This window comes from Capricornis sumatraensis, chromosome 10 (genome assembly GCF_032405125.1).
Source record: "Capricornis sumatraensis isolate serow.1 chromosome 10, serow.2, whole genome shotgun sequence".
Lineage (NCBI taxonomy): Eukaryota > Metazoa > Chordata > Mammalia > Artiodactyla > Bovidae > Capricornis > Capricornis sumatraensis.
The window spans coordinates 37,912,707-37,933,882 of record NC_091078.1 but is presented as its reverse complement, the minus strand read 5'-3'; the positions used below and the strand labels follow the sequence as shown (position 1 = coordinate 37,933,882).

Genomic DNA, 21,176 nt, shown 5'->3' with positions numbered 1-21,176 from the left:
CTCTTGTATACTCAAGGGTGGGCTCCCTGGTGGCCCAGACAGTAAAGAATCATCTGCAATGCACGAGACCTGGATTTGGTCCCTGGGTTGAGAAGATCCCCTGGAGAAGGAAATGGCAACCCACTCCAGTATTCTTACCTGGGAAATCCCATGGACAGGGGAGCCTGGCAGCTACAGTCCTTGGGGTTGAAAAAGAGCCCAACACGACTTAGAGACTAAATGGCATCAGTACTCAAGGGCAAAATCTAAACCTACATTGAAGCAGGAATAAAAAGATGAGGCGGAGAGAGGATGAGGAAGGATTTCACTAACATTGGAGCAAAGGCAGAAGCAGTCAGTCTAGGCAACTGGTCGCTGCTGAGCCCAGGAATGTGTGTTTGTCGCTTAGTTGTGTCCAGCTCTTTGGGACCCCATGGACTGTAGCCCTCCAGGCTCCTCTGTCCGTGAAATCTTCTAGGCAAGAATACTGGAGTGGGTACCATTTCCTTCTCCAGGGGGTCTTTACCCAGTGACTGAGCCCATGCCCCCAGCATCTCCTGCACTGGTTCTTCACCACTAGCGCCACCTGGCAGGTCCCCAGGAGAGTGCCATTCAGGTAAGAGGGGTTCAGCGTCTCTCACCAGCTCAAGAGCTTCCAAGGTCTGCAGTCCTTCTCGCCTGCAGGAAGAAGTCAATGCTGTTCTTACAGCACCTTTCTCATCCTCCCTTCTCTTTGCTCATTACTAGTATTATCTGAAAATTTACACAGTAAGGATACAAAAAGGATGTGAGAAAGCAAAATATTTAGAATACAGAGAATGGAACTGTATATTTATTTTTGATGTTATAATAGACACTTCTACAAAGACAGAGGAACAATGGCTTTAAAAGCATGGACCTAAAAGTGTTTTCTATAAAAAGAATAGAAATTGTCTAAATATTTTGAAAGAAAAACCAGCCACACCATTATTTTATGCTCTCCTGCACATGAAGACTTTTCCTGTTTTTGTTAGCATTTTATCTGTTTACAAGAGACACATTTTTAGACCCTGAAGATTATTCTTAAGTATCAAAGTTGGTTTCAACCCCACCCCATCCTCTACTGAACTGAACTTCTAAAAGCAGACAAAGTTCTCCTTTAGAGAAGTCTGGAGGAGAAAGGGAATGAATCACTGTTTTTATTTTTGGTGGTGAGAGGAAGAAAGAGGGGAAAAAAGTGGTAGCCTCTTTAGTTTTTTATCCAATGTGATAAACTGTGTACATTGTTTTTTCTCTAGCACATTTCCTATCTTATTGAATAACTTGTTTCATCAGCTGTGTTTTACACAGCTCTTTTGTGTAAATACACCATACTTTATTTCCTGTTTCCCTGTGGTTGAACACTTAGGTTGTTTCCAACATTTTGCTGATTAAGAATAAAACCTGGATGGACATCCTTGTAATATATCTCTATTCACACCAGATGATTTCTTGGGAAGAATTCTTAAAAATGGAAATAGTGGGTAACAGACCAAAAAATTTTTATTTTGTAGGAATTTTAATAGATACTGCTAGCTTTCAGAAAGGGTCTATTTTTGCTCCCACCAGCAGTATATTGATTCAAAGATAATCATCTTAAAAGCAAAATGGGGATTGACAAAAATCCAAGAAGAAATTTTGACTAGGTAATTTCAAAGGTTCCCGTTAACTAGCAAATTATGATTGTGTTGACATGCTGTGGCCAACCTAAACCAAACCTGGTGGTCTCACGAAGGAGTGCCCTGGACTGGTCACTAACCCATTGCCTCAAGTGTGCCCTTAAAACACTGAGAAGCTCATCTTTGTCAAAATGACAAGGAGTTACTTGTTTGAATATAGTTTTGGAATCCAGAAGACAGAAATACTCTAATACCAAGGAGCTAATTTTAGGAACAACCATTTAGGGGCTTCTCTAGTGGCTCAGATGGTAAAGAATCTGCCTGCCGTGCGGGAGACCCAGGTTCTATCCCTGGGTCAGGAAGATCCTCTGGAGAAGGAAATGGCTACCCACTGCAGTATTACTGCCTGAAGAATTCCATGGACAGAGGAGCCTGGCGGGCTACAGTCCAGGGGTCGCAAAGAGTCGGACACAACTGAGCGACTAACACTGATGTGAGCATTGAACTCTCCAAACCCCGCTGGAGCTTTAGGGACACCTCGAGGCTTGTCCCCTTACTCTACATTCACCAGTCATTTGGGAGAGAAAGGCTAACTGACTGCCTCAATCAGGAGTAGCAGAATGTAACCTCGAGACCTCTGGCCTCTTCTCACTTTTATCCAAAATCAATGGTAACATCTCTTTCAGCCTCCAAGCAAACAAGAGACTTGGTCTTAAGCAGGATTTTGGTTTGATGCTTTAAAAAAATGAGGTGTGTTCCTCATGTCTGATTAAATTGGGGAACATCTTTGTACCTTTGCCCTGCACCAGCTCCTCTGGTGAGCCCTGCAGCCAGATCCCCACATGCTCAGCACAAGCCAATAGATATCTCAAGCAAAACAAGAAAGAAAAGGACAATTCTCACTGCTTTTTTGGGGGGAAGACACAGTTGTTTCTTTGGGGCACTTTAGACTTTTTGGCCAGTGGGTCCCTTGGTAGTGATCTCTGATGGGCAGAGTGGTCACGCTCCCTCAGGGAGTTGACAGAGCTCCAGAGGACTTGGTCAGCTGTGCTCTGAGATGTGGCCTCAGTGTGTCATCCCACGGAGTGTCGCTGGTCAGAACTCACTGTCACGGAGCAGGAAGCACACCCCAGAAACAGAATGTGCTCTTCATGAAAGACTTCCAGCAAAGCGATTGGAAAGAGAGTTCCAGAAGCAGGAAGGGCAGAACCACGCTCTGGTCCCTTCCCTGCCAGGACCCCATCAGGGCCCCGCTTTCTGTGAAACTGGAGACTGAGGTGGCAGAAACAGCCAGAAGCCAGAATGGGACATTAGGGCTTCTTTTTTATTTTTTCTATCGTATTTCATATTTAGTTTTCTGCCTGGGCTGAGGACATCCTTTATTTTTTATTTTTAGTATCTATTCATTTATTTATTTTATTTTTTGGCTGGCCAGGGGGCAAGGGGCAAGGGGCAAGGACTTTCTCTAGTTGCAGGGAGTGGGGCTGCTCTTGGTTGCAATGCGCAGGCTTCTCATTGCAACAGGTTCTCTGGGGCACAGGCTCTAAGGTGTGCAGGCTTCGGTAAGGGCAGCGTGAGGGCTCAGTAGTTTTGGCTGCCGGGCTCTAGAGTGCTGGCTCAGTAGATGTGCATGCAGGCTTAGTTGCTGCTGAGCATGTGGGATCTTCCTGGACAGGGATGGAACCCCTGTATCCTGCACAGATTCTTGAACTTTGGACTACCAAGGAAGCCCCTTGAGGGTTTCTAAAGAGAGAGAGCAACCTGGCCAAGAGTGAAGCCCTCTGCTGGGAGCAAAGTGGTCTGTTCTTTGGATGGAAGGAGAGGACCCCAATAGCCAGAGGAAAGTTCATCCTCGGTGGGAGGAAAGAGCCAGACCAAGACTTCAGAAAAGCCAGTCAGCGAGGAGGAGGATTTTAGGCATGGGAATTCCAGTGTCAGGTCAGCAGAGACACTTCCCAGGAGTTTTGCTTGGTGGGGTGGATGGTGGACCTGGAGCTGTGGGTTGAGGAAAGGGCAGGTAAAGGTGCTGTGTGGGTGAGGGGCGTGTAACAGCTGGGACTGGGAAAATGTGGCGGGGGCGGGGGGGAAGGAGGCATGACCCCCCCTGTGCCATCCCTACAGGGAAATGCAGACTCTGTGATTCTTGGAGGCCCCTGTTACTTTCATGATATATAGAGGGGCAGGACTCAGCCAGGCTTCAGGAGAGCTGAGCTGGTTCCTGGATCCCCCAGCCTACGTGAGGGATCAAGAAGAGCCAGGTCCTCGGGAGAGGAAAGAAGTCACTGGGCATCAATGCTGCCCTGAAGAGCTCACAGGGCATTTGTGTTGCCTGAGATTCCTTGGACGAATGGGTGAGACTTCCCTGGTGGCTCAGACTGTAATGAATCTGCCTGCAATGCAGGAGACCCTGGGTTGATCCCTGGGACAGGAAGATTACCCAGAGAAGGGAATGGCAACCCACTCCAATATGCTTGCCTGGAGAATTCCATGGACAAAAGGAACCTGGTGGGATACAGTCCATGGGGTCCCAGAGTCAGGCATGACTAAGTGACTAACACGCACTTTTCCTGATTCCTGAAGAAACTGTTTCTGGGGCTGGTTCAGGACACCCATCCTGACAGAACTTGCCTCTTGCAGTCCTGCTGAATCTACTTCTCCGCAGTGAGTCTCTAGTCCATCTCAAGCTGGCAAGTTCCAGCTCTTTCTGCTCTGGCGGTTCTTCATTCCTTCCCTCCATGATGCCTACAGAGGCTCTGTCTGTGGGCAAGATCTCTCTGTCAGGGCCTTCACAGCCCAACAGGGTAGGAGGAGAAGGCGGTGACAGAGGATGAGACGGCTGGATGGCATCATCGACTCAATGGGCATGAGTTTGAGCAAACTCCCGGAGATAGTGAAGGACAGTGAAGCCTGGCGTGCTACAGACCATGGGGTCGCAAAGAGGTGGACACAGATGAGCGATTGAACAACAACAAGGAAGCTGAAAAGAGTATAAAAATAGCTGCAAGATAGGGCAGAGAGGATCACAGCCTCCAACGATACAAAGGGTGTTAAGAGCAGCTCCTGATCAGTCTGAGACATCAGAACTTCAGAACCTCTATCAGCCTCTCTTGGAGCCTGGTCCTCCCTGAACAGGATCTTGCCTGTGGGTCCTGACTGACACTTAGTAACTCAAGAGTGGAGAAATTTGGAACTTCGTTGATGACTCTGTGGTTAAGACTCTGAACTTCCGATGCAGGGGCCAAGGGTTCCATCCCTGGTTGGGGAACTAAGATCCCACAAAAATGGCAAAAAGAATGAATTCATTAATTGCTGCATACTTAAGGAAAAAAAGTGTAGGTGGCTCCTTCCCAAATCCACACATTTTTCCTCTTTTAAGCTGAGTCTTAAGGCCAGTCCCCTTGTTTCACCCTTGGAAACAAACACCACCAAGGGAGTCTGCCCGGGATATTGATGGGGATCTGATGTAGGTCAGTCTCCTGGTCCCCACCCTTCAGGGGAGGAAGATCAGAGGGATCCGGCAGGAGGCCAGCTGTGGTCGATGAATCACCCGGAAAATGGCAGGCAGCTATTTCTGAGCCAAACGCCACCCGATCTGCCTCCTCACCTTGAGTCCAGTGTCCTGGTCTCCAGAGCGCTCCCTCTGAGCTGGAGCCAGTGAGGGGCAGAGAGCCCGGGCAAAAGCTAGCCAGCGCCTTAGTCACTCCTGTTACCTCGTGGGCGGAAGGCATGGTCTGGGAGGAGGTTCTATAAAAGCTCTGAACTCTGGGTCTGTGGATACCCGCTCCCTCCCTTCCTCCCTCTCTCCCTCCTGCCTTCCTCGTTCCTTTCTGCCTGCTTTGAGCACCTGCTTTGTAAACCATATACGGTATCCAGCCCTGGAGATACAACAAACCAGGGGTGGCCCTTCCCCATGAAAGAACCTAGAGGGAGAGACTGAAAATAGTGCCTGGCGTGTGCTGAGCGCCTGCCATTTGCCACACACTGATGCCACTCACCGTGCATCAGTTCCTTTGTTCTTCACAACAGCACCATAAGGTATCTGCTCGTTTGATCTCACTTCTAGGATGAAATGGCTGAGCATGGAGAGACTGAACAACTCACCCTAATGAAACCATATATAAGCAGGGCCCCCTTCCATACTGGCTCACAGTATTGGGAGGTCTTTGTGAAGCTGGTAGGTACATCCATTTCCCAAGGCGGAGGAGAACCATCATTTCTTTTTTTTTCTTATTGGGGTTCAGTTCAGTTCAGTTCAGTCACTCAGTTGTGTCCGACTCTTTGAGACACCATGAACCGCAGCATGCCAGGCCTCCCGGTCCCTCACCAACTCCCGGAGTCTACCCAAACCCATGTCCATTGAGTTGGTCATGCCATCTAACCATCTCATCCTCTGTCGTCCTCTTCTCCTCCTACCCTCAATTTTTCCCAGCATCAGGGTCTTTTCCAGTGAGTCAGCTCTTTGCATCAGGTGGTCAGAGTACTGGAGTTTCATCTTCAACATCAGTCCTACCAAGAGCAGCCAAGACTGATCTCCTTTAGGATGGACTGGTTGGATCTCCTTGCAGTCCAAGGGACTCTCAAGAGTCTTCTCCAACACCACAGCTCAAAAGCATCGATTCTTTGGCACTCAGCTTTCTTTATAGTCCAACTCCCACATCCATACATGACCACTGGAAAAACCATAGCCTTGACTAGACAGACCTTTCTTGGCAAAGTAATGTCTTTGCTTTTTAATATTCTGTCTAGGTTGGTCATAACTTTCCTTCCAAGGAGTAAACGCCTTTGAATTTCATGGCTGCAGTCACCATCTGCAGTGATTTTGGAGCCCAGAAAAATAAAGTCTGATACTGTTTCCACTGTTTCCCCATCTATTTGCCATGAAGTGATGGGACCAGATGCCATGATCTTAGTTTTCTGAATGTTGAGCTTTAAGCCAACTTTTTCACTCTCCTCTTTCACTTTCATCAAGAGGCTCTTTAGTTTCTCTTCACTTTCTGCCATAAGGGTGGTATCATCTGCATATCTGAGGTTATTGATATTTCTCCCGGCTATCTCGATTCCAGCTTGTGTTTCAGCCAGCCCAGCGTTTCTCATGATGTACTCTGCATATAAGTTAAATAAGCAAGGTGACAATATACAGCCTTGATGTACTCCTTTTCCTATTTGGAACCAGTCTGTTGTTCCATGTCCAGTTCTAACTGTTGCTTCCTGACCTGCATACAGGTTTCTCAAGAGGCAGGTCAGGTGGTCTGGTATTCCCATCTGTTTCAGAATTTTCCACAGTTTATTGTGATCCACACAGTCAAAGGCTTTGGCATAGTCGATAAAGCAGAAATAGATGTTTTTCTGGAACTCTCTTGCTCTTTTGATGATCCAGCGGATGTTGGCAATTTGATCTCTTGTTCCTCTGCCTTTTCTAAAATATATACTTTATATATAAATATAGCTGATTAACCATTTTGTGATAGTTTTAGGTGAACGGCAAAGGGACTCAGCTATACATATACTTACCCATTCTCACCTAAATTCCCCTCCTATCCAGGCTGGAGAACCATCATTTCTTGAATACCTGTTGGGGACTAGACATGGTGTGGTCCTTCTACACGCCTCATCTGTGCTGATACTCAGTTAGGACTCTGAAGTCCCAGGAGGGGGAACCCCAGGCTACTCCAGGTGTCCACCTAGGAGCCCCTACCCCCAGCCATGCTGCTTTTCGAGGATGTCTGCCCCCTGTTGTCTGCCACTGAGCAAGGACAAGCTCTTGACTGGGATCCATAGAGGAAGCTACCAGACATCCTGTTGCAGCCTCTGTGCACCCTCCATTGCTTGTCATGATCCCAGCTCAGGGCTCGGCATGATGACTGGGCCAGCTGGTGTCTAGTGGTCATGGAGCAGGCAAGGAGATGCCTGGACAAATGTGTCTGGAAGCCCACTGGTGACATCCAGTGATCCTGCTTCTTGGTGTCCTGCCCGGAGTTATCCAACCTTGACATTCCTCCTTAGAGAAAGAGGAGAAATCCTAGCGGGACACCAGTGAGCCCAGGTTTGTTGGTAATATACCTCACCGAAGCAGAGAAGGGAGAAGTGAAGATAGAGAAGGCTGCCCTGCACCTGCACTTGAAGTTCCTGACAAAGGTTGTCAGTTATTCCTGCCAGATCAGGGCAATGAGCTGCCCAGTGCATGAGGGTTAATTTCTTTTAATCATTAGATTTTTTCTCCTTTGCAATGGTTGCTCCTTTCTGAAAGCTTCTGAATCCTGAAGACTGACTTATTTGGGTAAGAGTTCATTTCTGGTTCCTGGAGCTACTTTAAGTGATAATTTTGAAACTCGAGTAACCACAGGAATAATTTGTTACTCTTCCTTCTTAATACTGTAAAGGACACAGTGTTAAATATTTCAGAGTGAATTAATTGAAGTGGTCTGTTTTCTATCTGTTGAAAATCTTGACTGGATTTAAAATTTTTATTATTTATCTTGAACAGATTAAGTAAATGTTTTTGCATACAAAGAATGTTATTGTTAACAACATTTTTCAAATCACATGGATTATGACCCATGAGTGAAGTATAATCAAACCAACTTAGTTGGTCACAATCCGTGGGTTTTTTTTTTTTTTTTTTTTGCAATGAAAGAACAGAATAGAACAAAATGAATAGGAAAAGAATAGCCAAAACATGATAAAAGGTATATTTTATTAAATATTAAAATCAGTTATATATTTGTCTATGTAAAACATATGCCTAATTTTTAAAATGATATGTAATTTACAAATAGTTGATTCTTCTTTTGTATTATACAACTTTATGAATTTTGACAAATGTAAATGTACTTCTAGCTTTGTCCAAAAAGTGAGAAAACTACTTAAAGCAAAAATCTGCTTAACTAAGTGGAGATATTCACAAAGAATAAGATTCATTTAAGATCTTTGGAGGCACTGACATTGTTGTACCTAAAAAGATAATTTCACACACCACTGATTTTAAAGCCAAACAGCACCTTGGAGACTCTCCAGTCAATGGTTTTCAAAACTTTCTTTTTCCAGTGACAACAGTTTTTATAAGCCAGATCTACCATGGAACGCCAACAAGTAAGGTAGAGTTGCTTTGCACAGAGACCAGGAAGCAGTTTGAAAACCCTCTTGTGCCCAGATTAGGAAACTGAGGACAAAAGTATCTGAGTGGCCACTCAAGGTTGGTCACTCCAGCTGGCAGGGCTGGAGTTCAGACTCAAGCCCTTGGCCGTTGTTCAAGGTCTTTTCCATGCTGTCTTGCATGGAAGCTCAAGAGAGTCATAAGTACAATTTAACCCCACCAAAGAGATTGGATACCTCAGTTGAACTATCCTGTGAAAGTGTTTGTTGCTTCAGTCATGTCTGACGCTTTGCGAGCCCACGGACTGCTGCACGCTAGGCTCCTTTGTCCTTGGAATTCTTCAGGCAAGAATACTGGAGTGAGTTGCCATTCCCTTCCAGGAGATCTTTCCAGCCCAGGGATTGAATCCAGGTCTCCTGGATTGCAGGTGGATTCTTTACCGTCTGAGCCACCAGGGAGGCCCTATATGTATCCACATACCAGCAGAGAGGAAGGAATAGGCCAGTGACCCCTGTGGATGGCAGAATCGTGAGTCTGCTCAGGAAGTCAGGTTAGGATATTTGGGCAGCATGAGTTATTTAGGGAAGCTGAAGCCTGAATGTAAGCCCAGAGCTGGGCGCTCCATGCCAGGAGGAAGTGTGGTAGGCCTCCAGAATTTGAGGAATCGGCCGGGCCCTACATAGCACTTGCTTCGGGGTGATTCACCCCCAGTTTATCTGCCTCTTCCTTCCTAACAGGCCATGAGCAGGCCCCTACCTGTGGGCTGCAACTGAAATATAGCCACTTGGTGGTAGGAGAAACCAGCTGTTTCATCTCCTTCCCTTTCTGGGACCCCTCTTTCACTTTTTTCTCTTTGGTTATGCAAGTGGGAAGTGGGGCGATAGCAAGAAGGTTGTTAGGGGCAGGTCAGGGAGTATAAAAATCGGGTTTGTGGTGTGTAAATTCTGCATCAAAGGCTTGTTACCCTCGTATCTATTCACTGAACTTACTTCGAACACACAGAGACCATTTACTTTCTTTTTTTCCCCAGCTTTACACATTTATTTACATTGCTTAAAGTATTCTATTACATAAACACGTGACAGTTTGCTTCTCTGTTGATAGACTTGGGTCATTTATAGTTTGTGGCTACATGGATCTCTAATACTATGGACACTTTTCTATGTGTCTCCTGATGTTGTTGCTGTTGTTGATGTTCAGTCCCTAAGTCATGCCTGACTGTTTGTGACCCCATGGACTGTAGCACACTAGGCTCCTCTGTCCTCCACTGTCTCCAGAGTGAATGAATTTGATCAGCTTCATGTCCGTTGAGTCAATGATGCTATCTAAACATCTCATTCTATGCCATCCCCTTATCCTTCTGCTCTAAGTCTTTCCCAGCATCAGGGTCTTTTCCAGTGAGTCGGCTCTTCACATCAGGTGGCCAAAGTATTGGAGCTTCAGTTTCAGCATCAGTCCTTCCAATGAATATTTAGGGTTGATTTCCTCTAGGATTGACTGGTGTGATCTCTTTGCATTCCAAGAGACTCTCGAGAATCTTCTCCAACACCACAGTTCAAAAGCACCTATATATTTCCCTAGGGGGAACCTGCTGTCCAACACAGGGAACTCAGCTTGGTGCTCCGTGATAACCTAGAGGGGTGGGATGGGAGGGGTTGGGAGGAGATTCAAGAGGGAGGAGATATATGTATACACATAACTGATTTACTTCATTGTACAGCAGTAATTCACACAGCAACACGGTAAAGCAATCATACTGCAATTAAAAAAATAAAAGGAGAAACACGAAAGAAAACAAAACCAAAATAGAGCAGAGAAGCTAGGCTATCTACTCTCCGTGAGCACACCATACCAGGCTGCCGCAAACTGCCATTAAATATCCCACGTCCTCAACTGCATTGAGGGAAACAGAAAAACAAACGAGAGTGGGGTCAGAGCCAAAGAACACGCTTCTGTCAGAACAGCGGCCATCGGATGTCGAGCTGACGAAACACTTGCCTTTGATGAGTGAACCTTACATTTTTAGAAGATGGCAAGGAAGATCTGTTAATGAATACGACCTGGAAAATGTCATCCCAGATCTGCTTTCAGATTAATCCCTGTAATACTAAATCTAAGACAGGTGGATGCCCAATAATATCGTTGAGTTATTGGCTCCCACTCATACTCTCCAAAGGGACTTCCCAGGTGGCTCAATGGTAAAGAATTTGCAGTGCAGGAGACCCAGGTTCAAGACCCAAGGATTTTCCCTTGGGTGGGGAACATCCCCTGGAGAAGGGAATGGCTACCCAGTCTGGTATTCTTGCCTGGAGAACCCCATGGATAGAGGAGCCTGCCGGGCTACAGTCCTTGGTGCTGCAAGAGTCAGACAGGACTTAGTGACTAAACAACAACATACCCTCCAAAAACGAGGAGAGGTCAAGTGACCCATCCTCTGTCCTGGATATTTTTTATACAGAGTTGTTTCCACTGATATTTCAAGGATCATGTCTCTTTTTTGTTGTTGTTGAAAGAATTATTAGCACTTTTTTTCTTTTGGTAATTTGAGATTTGGGTGTTGAGTGGGAAACTTGGTGGTTTTCTGGGTATCCCTGAATTAGATCATTATAGCCTAGCTCCAGCATAGAGTTTAAATTGTTTGAATTTTTAAGATACTGGTTTATACTCATACACCAGTACACAGTTAACTTTCTAGAATACTTTTATGTATGTGAGTTTTTAAATATGCATCCCCATCACACCTTGGAGAAGGAAATGGCAACCCAGTCCAGTATTCTTGCCTGGAGAATCCCCATGGACAAAGGAGCCTGGCAGGCTAGAGTTCTTGGGATTGAAAGGTTGTTGCTGAATGAAAAGAGGCCGGGATTCTTGGCCTCCGGAGGAGAAGAATTCAATCCGAGGCCAGAGACAAGGCTTGATCGCTCAGAGCTTTTGTGTAATAAAGTTTTATTAAAGTACAAAGGAGATAGAGAAAGCTTCTGACATAGGTATCGGAAGGGGGCAGAAAGAGTACCCCCTGCTAGTCTTCAGCTGGATGTTATATAGTCACCAGCAGTCTGTTAATGAAAGAAAGGAATGTCCCCTCACGCATAAGATGCGTTTTGGGAGAATCTTGGCATCAGATGATTCATCCCAGGCCATAAACTGATTAACTTGAATCTTGTAGAAGGGCAGATTACCATACAAATAGTTTCATTTACATAGATTAGGGGAACAATATCTGAGTATAACATACTGGTTTGTCAAGTAGTTTCTGAGCCATTAGGGGGAACCAACTTGAAGACAGAGTTTGGGGTAAATGCATAGTACATTAACAAAGCTTAAGACAAATATTTCCATAAGAAAAATGTATTGGTGAACTCAAGGTTTGAGAATAGTTAACTTCAGGTGAAACCAGGTATCATTGTGGCAACACAGTATTTTAAGAGAAACCTCCTTTTAAATTTGTATAGAGAAGGAAAACATATTGCTAGTTTGTTTCCTCCTGCTGCTTAAGAGAGATAAAAATGTCTGACACTTGCAGGCTATTTCCTCCATTTGGAGACCCCTGGCCTTCCTGCCTGTTACCCTCAGGATCACAGAGTTTACATGACTGAAGTGACTTAGCCTGCATGCATCACACCTACTCCCAAAAAGATGTGCACTGAGGAGTATGTGTTCTATGGAAAGTAGCAGGGCCTCCTGATTTAAAAAGAAGTGGAGGGGGCTTCCCTGGTGTCCGGTGCTTAAGAATCCAAGCTTCCACTGCAGAGGGCATGGATTCCATCCCTGGCCAGGGAACTAAGATTCTGCAAGCTGGTGGTGTGGCAAAATAAATAAATAAACATAATAGTTTTTAAAGGAGTGGAGGAAGCTTGTTTTTTATTTGAAACACAAGGTGAGGGAGCACACAGACTGATAGAGTTGAATAGAGAAAAGCACTCAATGTTAAAACTAAGGGGAAGAAGTCGAGCACTGGTACCATACCACTTCTTTGATAAGCAGAGCTCAAAAGCCGCAAGGAGCTGATGACCTCTTAGGTATCAAAGCGGCCTAGAGTGAAATTAATGGCAAGGGTATTCAGTAATGTTTAATTATCTATCATCAAAAAAGCAAGAGAGTTCCAGAAAAACATCCATTTCTGCTTTATCGACTATGCCAAAGCCTTTGACTGTGTGGATCACAATAAACTGTGGAAAATTCTGAAAGAGATGGGAATACCAGACCACCTGACGTGCCTCTTGAGAAACCTGTATGCAGGTCAGGAAGCAACAGTTAGAACTGGACATGGAACAACAGACTGGTTCCAAATAGGAAAAGGAGTACATCAAGGCTGTATATTGTCACCCTGCTTATTTAACTTCTATGCAGAGTATATCATGATAAATGGTGGGCTGGCTGAAACACAAGCTGGAATCAAGGTTGCCAGGAGAAATATTAGTCACCTCAGATATGCAGATGACACCACCCTTATGGCAGAAAGTGAACTAAAGAGCTTCTTGATGAAAGTGAAAGAGGAGAGTGAAAAAGTTGGCTTAAAGCTCAACATTCAGAAAATGAAGATCATGGCATCTGGTCCCATCACTTCATGGGAAATAGATGGGGAAACAGTGGAAACCATGAGAGACTTTATTTTGGGGGGCTTCAAAATCACTGTAGATGGTGACTGCAGCCATGAAATTCAAAGGCGTTTACTCCTTGGAAGAAAAATTATGACCAACCTAGATGGCATATTAAAAAGCAGAGACATTACTTTGCCAACAAAGGTCCATCTATTCAAGGCTATGGTTTTCCAGTAGTCATGTATGGATGTGAGAGTTGGACTATAAAGAAAGCTGAGTGCCGAAGAATCGATGCTTTTGAACTGTGGTGTTGGAGAAGACTCTTGAGAGTCCCTTGGACTGCAAGGAGATCCAACCAGTCCATCCTAAAGGAGATCAGTCCTGGGTGTTCATTGGAAGGTCTGATGCTAAAGCTGAAATTCCAATACTTTGGCCACCTGATGCGAAGAGCTGACTCATTTGAAAAGACCCTGATGCTGGGAAAGATTAAGGGCAGGAGGAGAAGGGGATGACAGAGGATGAGATGGTTGGATGGCATCACCAACTCAATGGACATGACTTTGGGTAGGCTCCAGGAGTTGGTGTTGGACAGGGAGGGCTAGTGTGCTGCAGTCTGTGGGGTCACAAAGAGTTGGACACAACTGAGCAACTGAACTGAACTGAGTTATATATTTGAATTATACTTAAGATTGCAATAAATAGAAAGTAGTTACCTAAAAGGGCTTCCCAGGTGGCGCTAGGGGTAAAGAACCTGCTTGCCAGTACAGAAGACATAACAGATGTAGGTTCGATCCCTGGGTCGTGAAAGATCCCCTGGAGGAGGGCATGGCAACCCTTTCCAGTATTCTTACCTGGAGAATCCCATGGACAGAGGAGCCTGGTGGGCTACCGTCCATAGGATCACAAAATGTTGGACACGACTGAAGCCACTTCGTGCACACACAAGCACAGATAACTAAAGAATCAGCTAGGCAGATGCTTATTGGGCATTTCGGTTGTGACCTGTGCAGCACAATGAGTTTGGCAGTCCAGACAAGCATGAGCATGACGAGCTCTTCTAAAACCACAGTGAAATGAAAGGAAATGGATTACAGATTGCTGTGTCTCCCACCTCAGCTGGAATAGTTACATGGAATTTTTACATTTTATAACGTAAGAGAATAGCATAGCAGTTGTAGGTGTAGGCTTTTGATTTGTTCAGAGTTGCTCAAGGGAGAAGGCAATGGCACCCCACTTCAGTACTCTTGCCTGGAAAATCCCACGGACGGAAGAGCCTGGTGGGCTGCAGTTCATGAGGTCCCTAGGAGTTGGACACGACTAAGCGACTTCACTTTCACATTTCACTTTCATGCATTGGAGAAGGAAATGGCAACCCACTCCAGTGTTCTTGCCTGGAGAATCCCAGGGACGGGGGAGCCTGGTGGGCTGCCGTCTATGGGGTCGCACAGAGTCGGACGCGACTGAAGTGACTTAGCAGCAGCAGCAGCTCAAGGGAAAAAATGGAGACACTGATGTAGAGAACGGATTTGTGGACACAGAGGGGAAAGTGTGGGACAAATGGAGAATGTATCGACATAGGTACATTACCATGTGCAAAATAGATGGCTGGAGAGAATTTGCTGTCTAATACAGGGAGCCAAGCCTGATGCTCTATGATGACCTGGGGGAGAGGGGTTGCAGGGAAGGGAGGGACTCTCAAGAGGGAGAGGATATGTATATAAAGGCTGATTCAAGTTGTTGTATGGCAGAAACCAACATAACACTGTAAAGCAATTTTCCTCCATTAAAAAATAAATAGAAAAATAAATAAATCCCTGCTCAGCTGGTTTGTATATTACCTGGGACATTTTAGTTCATTTCTCTTAGCCTCAGTTTCCCCTTTTGTAAAACTAAGTAACAACAAATTTGCAGAGTTTTTGTGAGTAGAAAATGAAGTGATTTATGTAAAACACAGCACAGTACTTGATACATAGTGCTCATAAAGTGGGTAAGTTATGATGTGATGTTTATTTTATTTAGTTATGTGCATATGGCAAATGTTGATTGATGAAACAACACATGGGAATATTATGTTGAAAGATCTTCTTTAATAGATGAGATTTTTCGAGTTTTTGGTTTGCTTTTTGTTTGTTTGTGCTTAATTTTTACAAAGAAGGGAATGGTTTATTGACTTACTGTGGTGTCCTCTCTCTGAGAAGGCAATGGCACCCCACTCCAGTACTCCTGCCTGGAAAATCCAATGGACGGAGGAGCCTGGTGGGCTGCAGTCCGTGGGGTCGCTGAGGGTCGGACACGACTGAGCGATTTCACTTTCATGCATTGGAGAAGGAAATGGCAACCCACTCCAGTGTTCTTGCCTGGAGGATCCCAGGGACGGGGGAGCCTGGTGGGCTGCCATCTACGGGGTCGCACAGAGTTGGATATGACTGAAGCGACTTAGCAGCAGCAGCATCTCTAGAGTCCTGGGGACAAGGTCCGAGTCAGAGGCTCATAGTGTGAAGGCCACCACTAGAGGGCCTTTCCTTTGCTAGAGCAATGAGGCAGCGACCCTGGGAAGCCCTGGCTTTTTGGAGACCCAGCAGTCATACTGTTCATTTCAGGAGTTCTAGAGAGCAAGCAAATAACAAGAACCTTACAAAAGCAGCTGGTAGGAACCACTTCCACCAGAGATCTGGGAGCATCCAGATGGATGTCACCAGAGACACCTGGTAGGTTCCAGGCTAGGGAAACCGGATTGCTGTAAGACCCCTCTCCACCTCTGCCATGCCACTGAGTTACCCTTATGGGGGATAAAAATGACATCGTAGAGTGGAACATCCACTTTGTGACAGGAAACCAGGTAGAGTGGGAGGTAAGGGCTTAACAATAACAACGAAACCCACCTGGAAGCAGCACGGAGCCTTCAGATTCCCAGCGGAGACTGAGAGCAAAACCGATGGCTGCGTGAATGAGATGCCCATAAAGCCCTTCGAGTTCCTGGACCACACAAGTCCTGTGCATCCTTTCCACAAGGATGATGGCTGGGCACCTGTGATGATGCACTGTCATGAGATAAACGTCCTGGGGACCGGGTAGTCACTCAGGGATCGCCCAGCCAGTGATGCAAGAGGTATGTCATTACTTTTAATCAAGCATCACTGGCCAGTAGCTTACAGGTGGGCCAGAGTAGAAGCAGTGCTTGCAGAGGCAAAAGCTGCGGCAGAAACCTAGAATCTGGGCCGAAATGAAGCTTTCCCTGCTTCCCAGGCAGTCGAACCTCTCAGGACTGGGGCACCAGGACAGGCGCAGAAGTCCCACGCCTTTGTTTTCTTGTGGCAGCCTTGCTTCTCTGGACTTGGCACCGTCCTCAAGAGGAAAAAGAGCTGTCCAGGGGATCAGGCAGAATAACGTGCCCCCAGACTTCCAAAGAAGTTAATGCCAGCCTGGGAAAGCTTTGCTTTTTTCTGACTCCTCTCGTAAACCAATACTTCAGGATTTTGCGCAGGGAGGAGGCTGACTCCCCATCCGAAGTCAGTAGCTCCCTGTTTAAACTTGTGAACCTCTGAGGCTAAGTTCTCAGGGCCTCGCCTTCCGTGCGCTGGTTTCAGCAAAGGACAGGGGCCGCCGGGGAGCTGCGGGCAGGCCCCCCGCCCGGACCGGAGGCAAGCCTCGGGGCCGAGCTCCGAGGGAGGAAGCCGGGCTGCGGGGCTGGGCGGGCGGCCCGGGGCGGGGGCGGAGCAGGTGAGCCCGCGGGGTGGGAGCGGGGAGTGCACTTGTCCGTGACGTTGGAGTTTGCGGCAACCTCGGAACCGGAGGCTGTGCGCGCGGGTGCGGAGTGGGTGCGCTGCCGGCGACGATGCGCTCCGCGGGGCGGCCGCCGCAGTGAGCCCTGCGCGGCGACGGGAGCCCGGCCGGCGGCCCCGGGAGGCAGGGCCGGGGCGGCCAGCAGCTCGCGCTCCTCCCCGGAGGAGGCCAACGGGCCCGCGAGGCGCGCTCCAGCCGGCCCCAGGATGTAGGCGATCGGCGGCGGCGCTCCTGCAGGCTGACGGCTCATCATGAAGAAGCACTCGGCCCGGGTGGCCCCGCTCAGCGCCTGCAACAGTCCGGTCCTGACCCTCACCAAAGTGGAAGGTAACGGACCGGGGCGGCGGGGCCTGGAGCAGGGATCCTCGCACCCTGTTACCTGTGCCCCTGGGGCAGCGCCGCGCGCCTCCGGAGGTGGCGGTTCGGTTGCCCGGCTGCCCCGAGAGGCTGCGGGGAGCGGGCTGCGGGCTGCCCAACCGGCTGCCTCCTGTCCACCACTTCAGCTCCTTCGAGGCCTGTCCGGAGTCCCCTGGGTTGGGAGCGTCACCCTCCCTCACCCCATCCCGCCCCCGGGCAGACCAGAGATATAGCTCAGAGAGGGCTGGCTGCCGCAGGCGGAGACATCCCGCCCAGCGCTCTGAGCCTTCCCCAGCCCACAAGCCAAGCGATGCCCCGCTCCGTGGCAGGCCCAGCAGGTGAGCGAAAAGCCACCAGCAGTCTGGAAAACGTTTCTTTCCCCCTACTCAGGGGATCTGAAGCAGAGACCCTAGTGGCTCGGGAGAGCAACCTTACTCAGACCCAGCGGACACTCAGCTGGAGTAAAGAGGACCTTGCCTTTCTATGGGGGAAGGAGGAAAAACAGAGGGAGACAGCCTCAGCCCCCAGCTCCTCCTCCCAGGAGGCCACGGTGGACTGGCTGAGTCTCCTTAGCCAGGTGAGGGCTGCGGAGGGACTGTCAGTGGGTTGAGGAAAGCAGACCCCTCCTTCTAGACTGAGGATCCCAGTGCAAACCTGGCTTCCCCTGTGACTGGAGCTTGGAGCTGGGACCTCTATGTGATGGTTTCTGAGGACCCTGTATTCCCTCCCGAGCTCTTGTTTGTTACAAGGAGACAGGGAATTTGAGAGGGAGAGGAGGCTGGCAGGGCACCTGCCAGTCGTCATCCTGGCACCGTTGCCCCCATACTAGAGAGGAGGCCTCTGAGGCCCAGAAGGGTGGATGGACTTGTCCAAGACCTACAACAGGAGGTGGAGAAGCAGGAATGGAATCTCAGCTGTTGGAACCAAAAGCCATGCTTTTCAGAACATCACTTTGCACTAACCTGCAACTCAACAATTTCTTATATTCTATATATTTCTTGATACTTAACTATTTCTCCTTTCCTACCTTTAGAAGATTGTTGGGATTTTTTGTTTGTTTGTTTGTTTTATTCCTGCATATGGCTGTCTCTCCCATCCCCCATCCCAATTTTAGGAAAGACTTGGTATGAGTGAGACACACCTGAATTTAGTGCATTGCCTACCTCTGGGGTGGGGGTGAAAAAAAGTGAACTTGTTAGTCGCTCCATCGTGTCCTACTCTTTGCGACCCAATGGCCTGTAGCCTGCCACACTCCTCTGTCCATAGGATTCTCCAGGCAAGAATACTGGAGTGGGTAGCTATTCACCATTGCATATTCAAGCCTTCCGGAGGATCTTGCCCAAAGGTATAAGCAAGTTGGGGAGGGGAAGAGTTGGATAGTTGTGTCCCTTGGGGAAGCTCGTTCGTGGGGTCTTCATGGGAAGTGGCTCTGTCTTCACTGATTAAGTCAAAGCGGTCAACCCTGCTCTCTAGTTGTGGGGTACCTCCCCCAGGCAGCGCCCAGCCCACCTTGGGGAGAACACCTCCCAGGGGGCACTCGGAACCAGGCTGGGCATGAATGGTGAGGCCTCCAGAGCTGGGCACTGTGACCTCAGAGGTACTGCAGAGGGCAAGGGTGACTTGCCAGGCACAGGCCCCCCTCCAGCCAGGCCTAGGGTTGGCCTCCAAGGAGTGAAGATGGGGATTCCCTCCCCCAAGCCCCTTAGGGCTACGACCAGGTGAGCCTTGAGCCTGCTCTTCACATGGATGACCTAGCGGAGCCCAGGTTTGGTTTCTTAATTAACATTTGCACATAAATGTCTGTGGATAATGGGAAGTGTATTAAACTAAGAATCGGACAGCTCAGGGGATTAGACTCCCCCCTTGCAGTGTACAAATCATAAACACGGAGCCTCAGTTTCCTCAATTGTAGAACAGAACTAACAATCTGCCTCAGGGGACTTTGGGAAATGAATGCAGTGAGGTCAGTAGGTCGGTAGGTGACAATACCTGGCACATGCCTGACACACAGTAGGTGCTTAATAAATGTCTGGCAATCCTCCAGTCACAGACTGTCTCACACCTTTGGTGAACCTTCTTGCTGCTCTCAAAAAGAGTACCTGTGTGGGGTATCTAGTTGTTTTTGGAAGTATCTGGAAGCATCTGAAGAGTTCCAGTGATACCAGAAGACCTCCAGTTGCCTTTTTGTATAGGATACCTGTGTGAGTATCAGAAAAAGTCTGCAGGGCAGAGCTAATTAAATCTGCCCTGGGTATGCTAGACTTTCGTGTAGCTCTTTCTGTCTGTCTGCTTTTCTTCCCTTGGTATTTGTGTTCAGTTTGGTTTGGGGTCTATTTTTTGAAACCATTTGCATCTGTGTGCTTGTTTTGGAAGTGTTGAATCATTTTGTTTTGCCTTGGATGCACAGGATAAGGTGGTCCCCCTACTGTGGCTGTCTCTGTGTGGATGGCAGACAGGCTCCAGCGATGGAAGGCAGCTAGCAAAGAATATTTATTAGCTTGTGTGGTATGTCTTCTAAGGGGAGGCAAGAAAGCCCCAGCATGTGGTACATATAAAACCAAAATAGAAAATACAACTCTTGGTGGAACTCAAGCACAGGATGGTGGACAAGATGACTTCATTTACTCAACAAATAGCTCCTCTGAGCCTGCTCTGTGTCCCTGGAAGTGTGAATAGGAGCAATGAGACTTCATTCTTTGAAGGAAGTTTCAGCTGAGTGGGAAAGAGACCCATAGAAATGAATCGGCAATCCAGTGCAAGGTAGTAAATTCTGGTTCAGAACTGAGGACAGAGAATTGCAGGGACACTGATAACTGGATAATCTGAGGAGGGGAAGGGGAAAGATCCTGAGGAGGAAGAGGCCTTCCTGAGGAGGAGGAGGAGGGGGAGGCCTTCCTGAGGAGGAGAAGGGGGAGAAGGAGGGGGAGGAGGCCTTCCTAAAGAGGAAGAAGAGGCCTTCCTGAGGAGGAGAGGGAGGCCTTCCTGAGGAGGAAGAGGAGGCCTTCCTGAGGAGGGGGAGGAGGAGGCCTTCCTAAAGAGGAGGAGGAGGGGGAGGAGGGGGAGGCCTTCCTGAGGAGGAGGCCTTCCTGAGGAGGAGGAGGAGGGCGAGGAGGGGGAGGCCTTCCTGAGGAGGAGGAGGAGGGGGAGGAGGAAGCCTTCCTGGGAAAGAAGATGAGGAGGAGGAGGTCTGCCTGAGGAGGAGGAGGAGGCCTTCCTGAGGGGGAGATTTTTCTGTGGAGGAAGTCTTCTGAGGTAGAGTCCTTGCTATTGAAGTGAGAAACCTGTCAGGCAGGGAGGGAGGGGAGGCTGGTCCAGGCAGAGGGAAGGGTAAGTGCACAGGTCCTGCCAGAAAGCATGAGAAGGGGACTGCGCCTGGGCTCTGGGAGAGGCCTGGGCTCCGGGAGAGGTTGCGTCTTGAAAAGGGACTTCCAGCCCAGCTGATGGCATCTGTCCTGTCTGACGGCACACCTTGTTTCTTTTCATCTTCCTTTCCTGGCGTTCCCCTTGGACTCAGACACTGAATATTGATCAGTAACGCATCTTTACTTGGATTGTCTGTATTCACAACCAACTAATTCATGTTCAATAAAATTGCATTCAGTAGGAATTAATGGCTGAGAACAGGACAATAAATTCCCCCAGGAGGCCGCCATGGCCTGTGGACTGTACTGGGTTTGGGGCCCACTTCTCCTGCTGAAGCTAGTGACTTTGGCTTGATGATTAAAGCTCTCTGGGAATCAGTTCTTTCAAATGGAAATGAGGGTGATGATCTGTCTCTAGTAATAA

General features: G+C 47.9%; 1 protein-coding gene across 2 annotated transcripts in view; it reads left to right on the top strand.

Annotated features, from left to right (window-relative positions):
• SLC35F3 (solute carrier family 35 member F3) overlaps positions 1–21,176 on the top strand; it is a 425,569-nt gene that overhangs the window by 277,640 nt on the left and 126,753 nt on the right. Inside the window, exon 1 of one of the 2 annotated variants that reach the window (XM_068982684.1) lies at positions 17,285–17,360. The exons of the other annotated variant lie outside the window; for it this stretch is intronic. Coding sequence (XP_068838785.1) covers positions 17,285–17,360 — 76 coding nt within the window. Of the gene's footprint in view, positions 1–17,284; positions 17,361–21,176 lie in introns of those variants that run through there. 2 annotated transcript variants of the gene reach the window in all.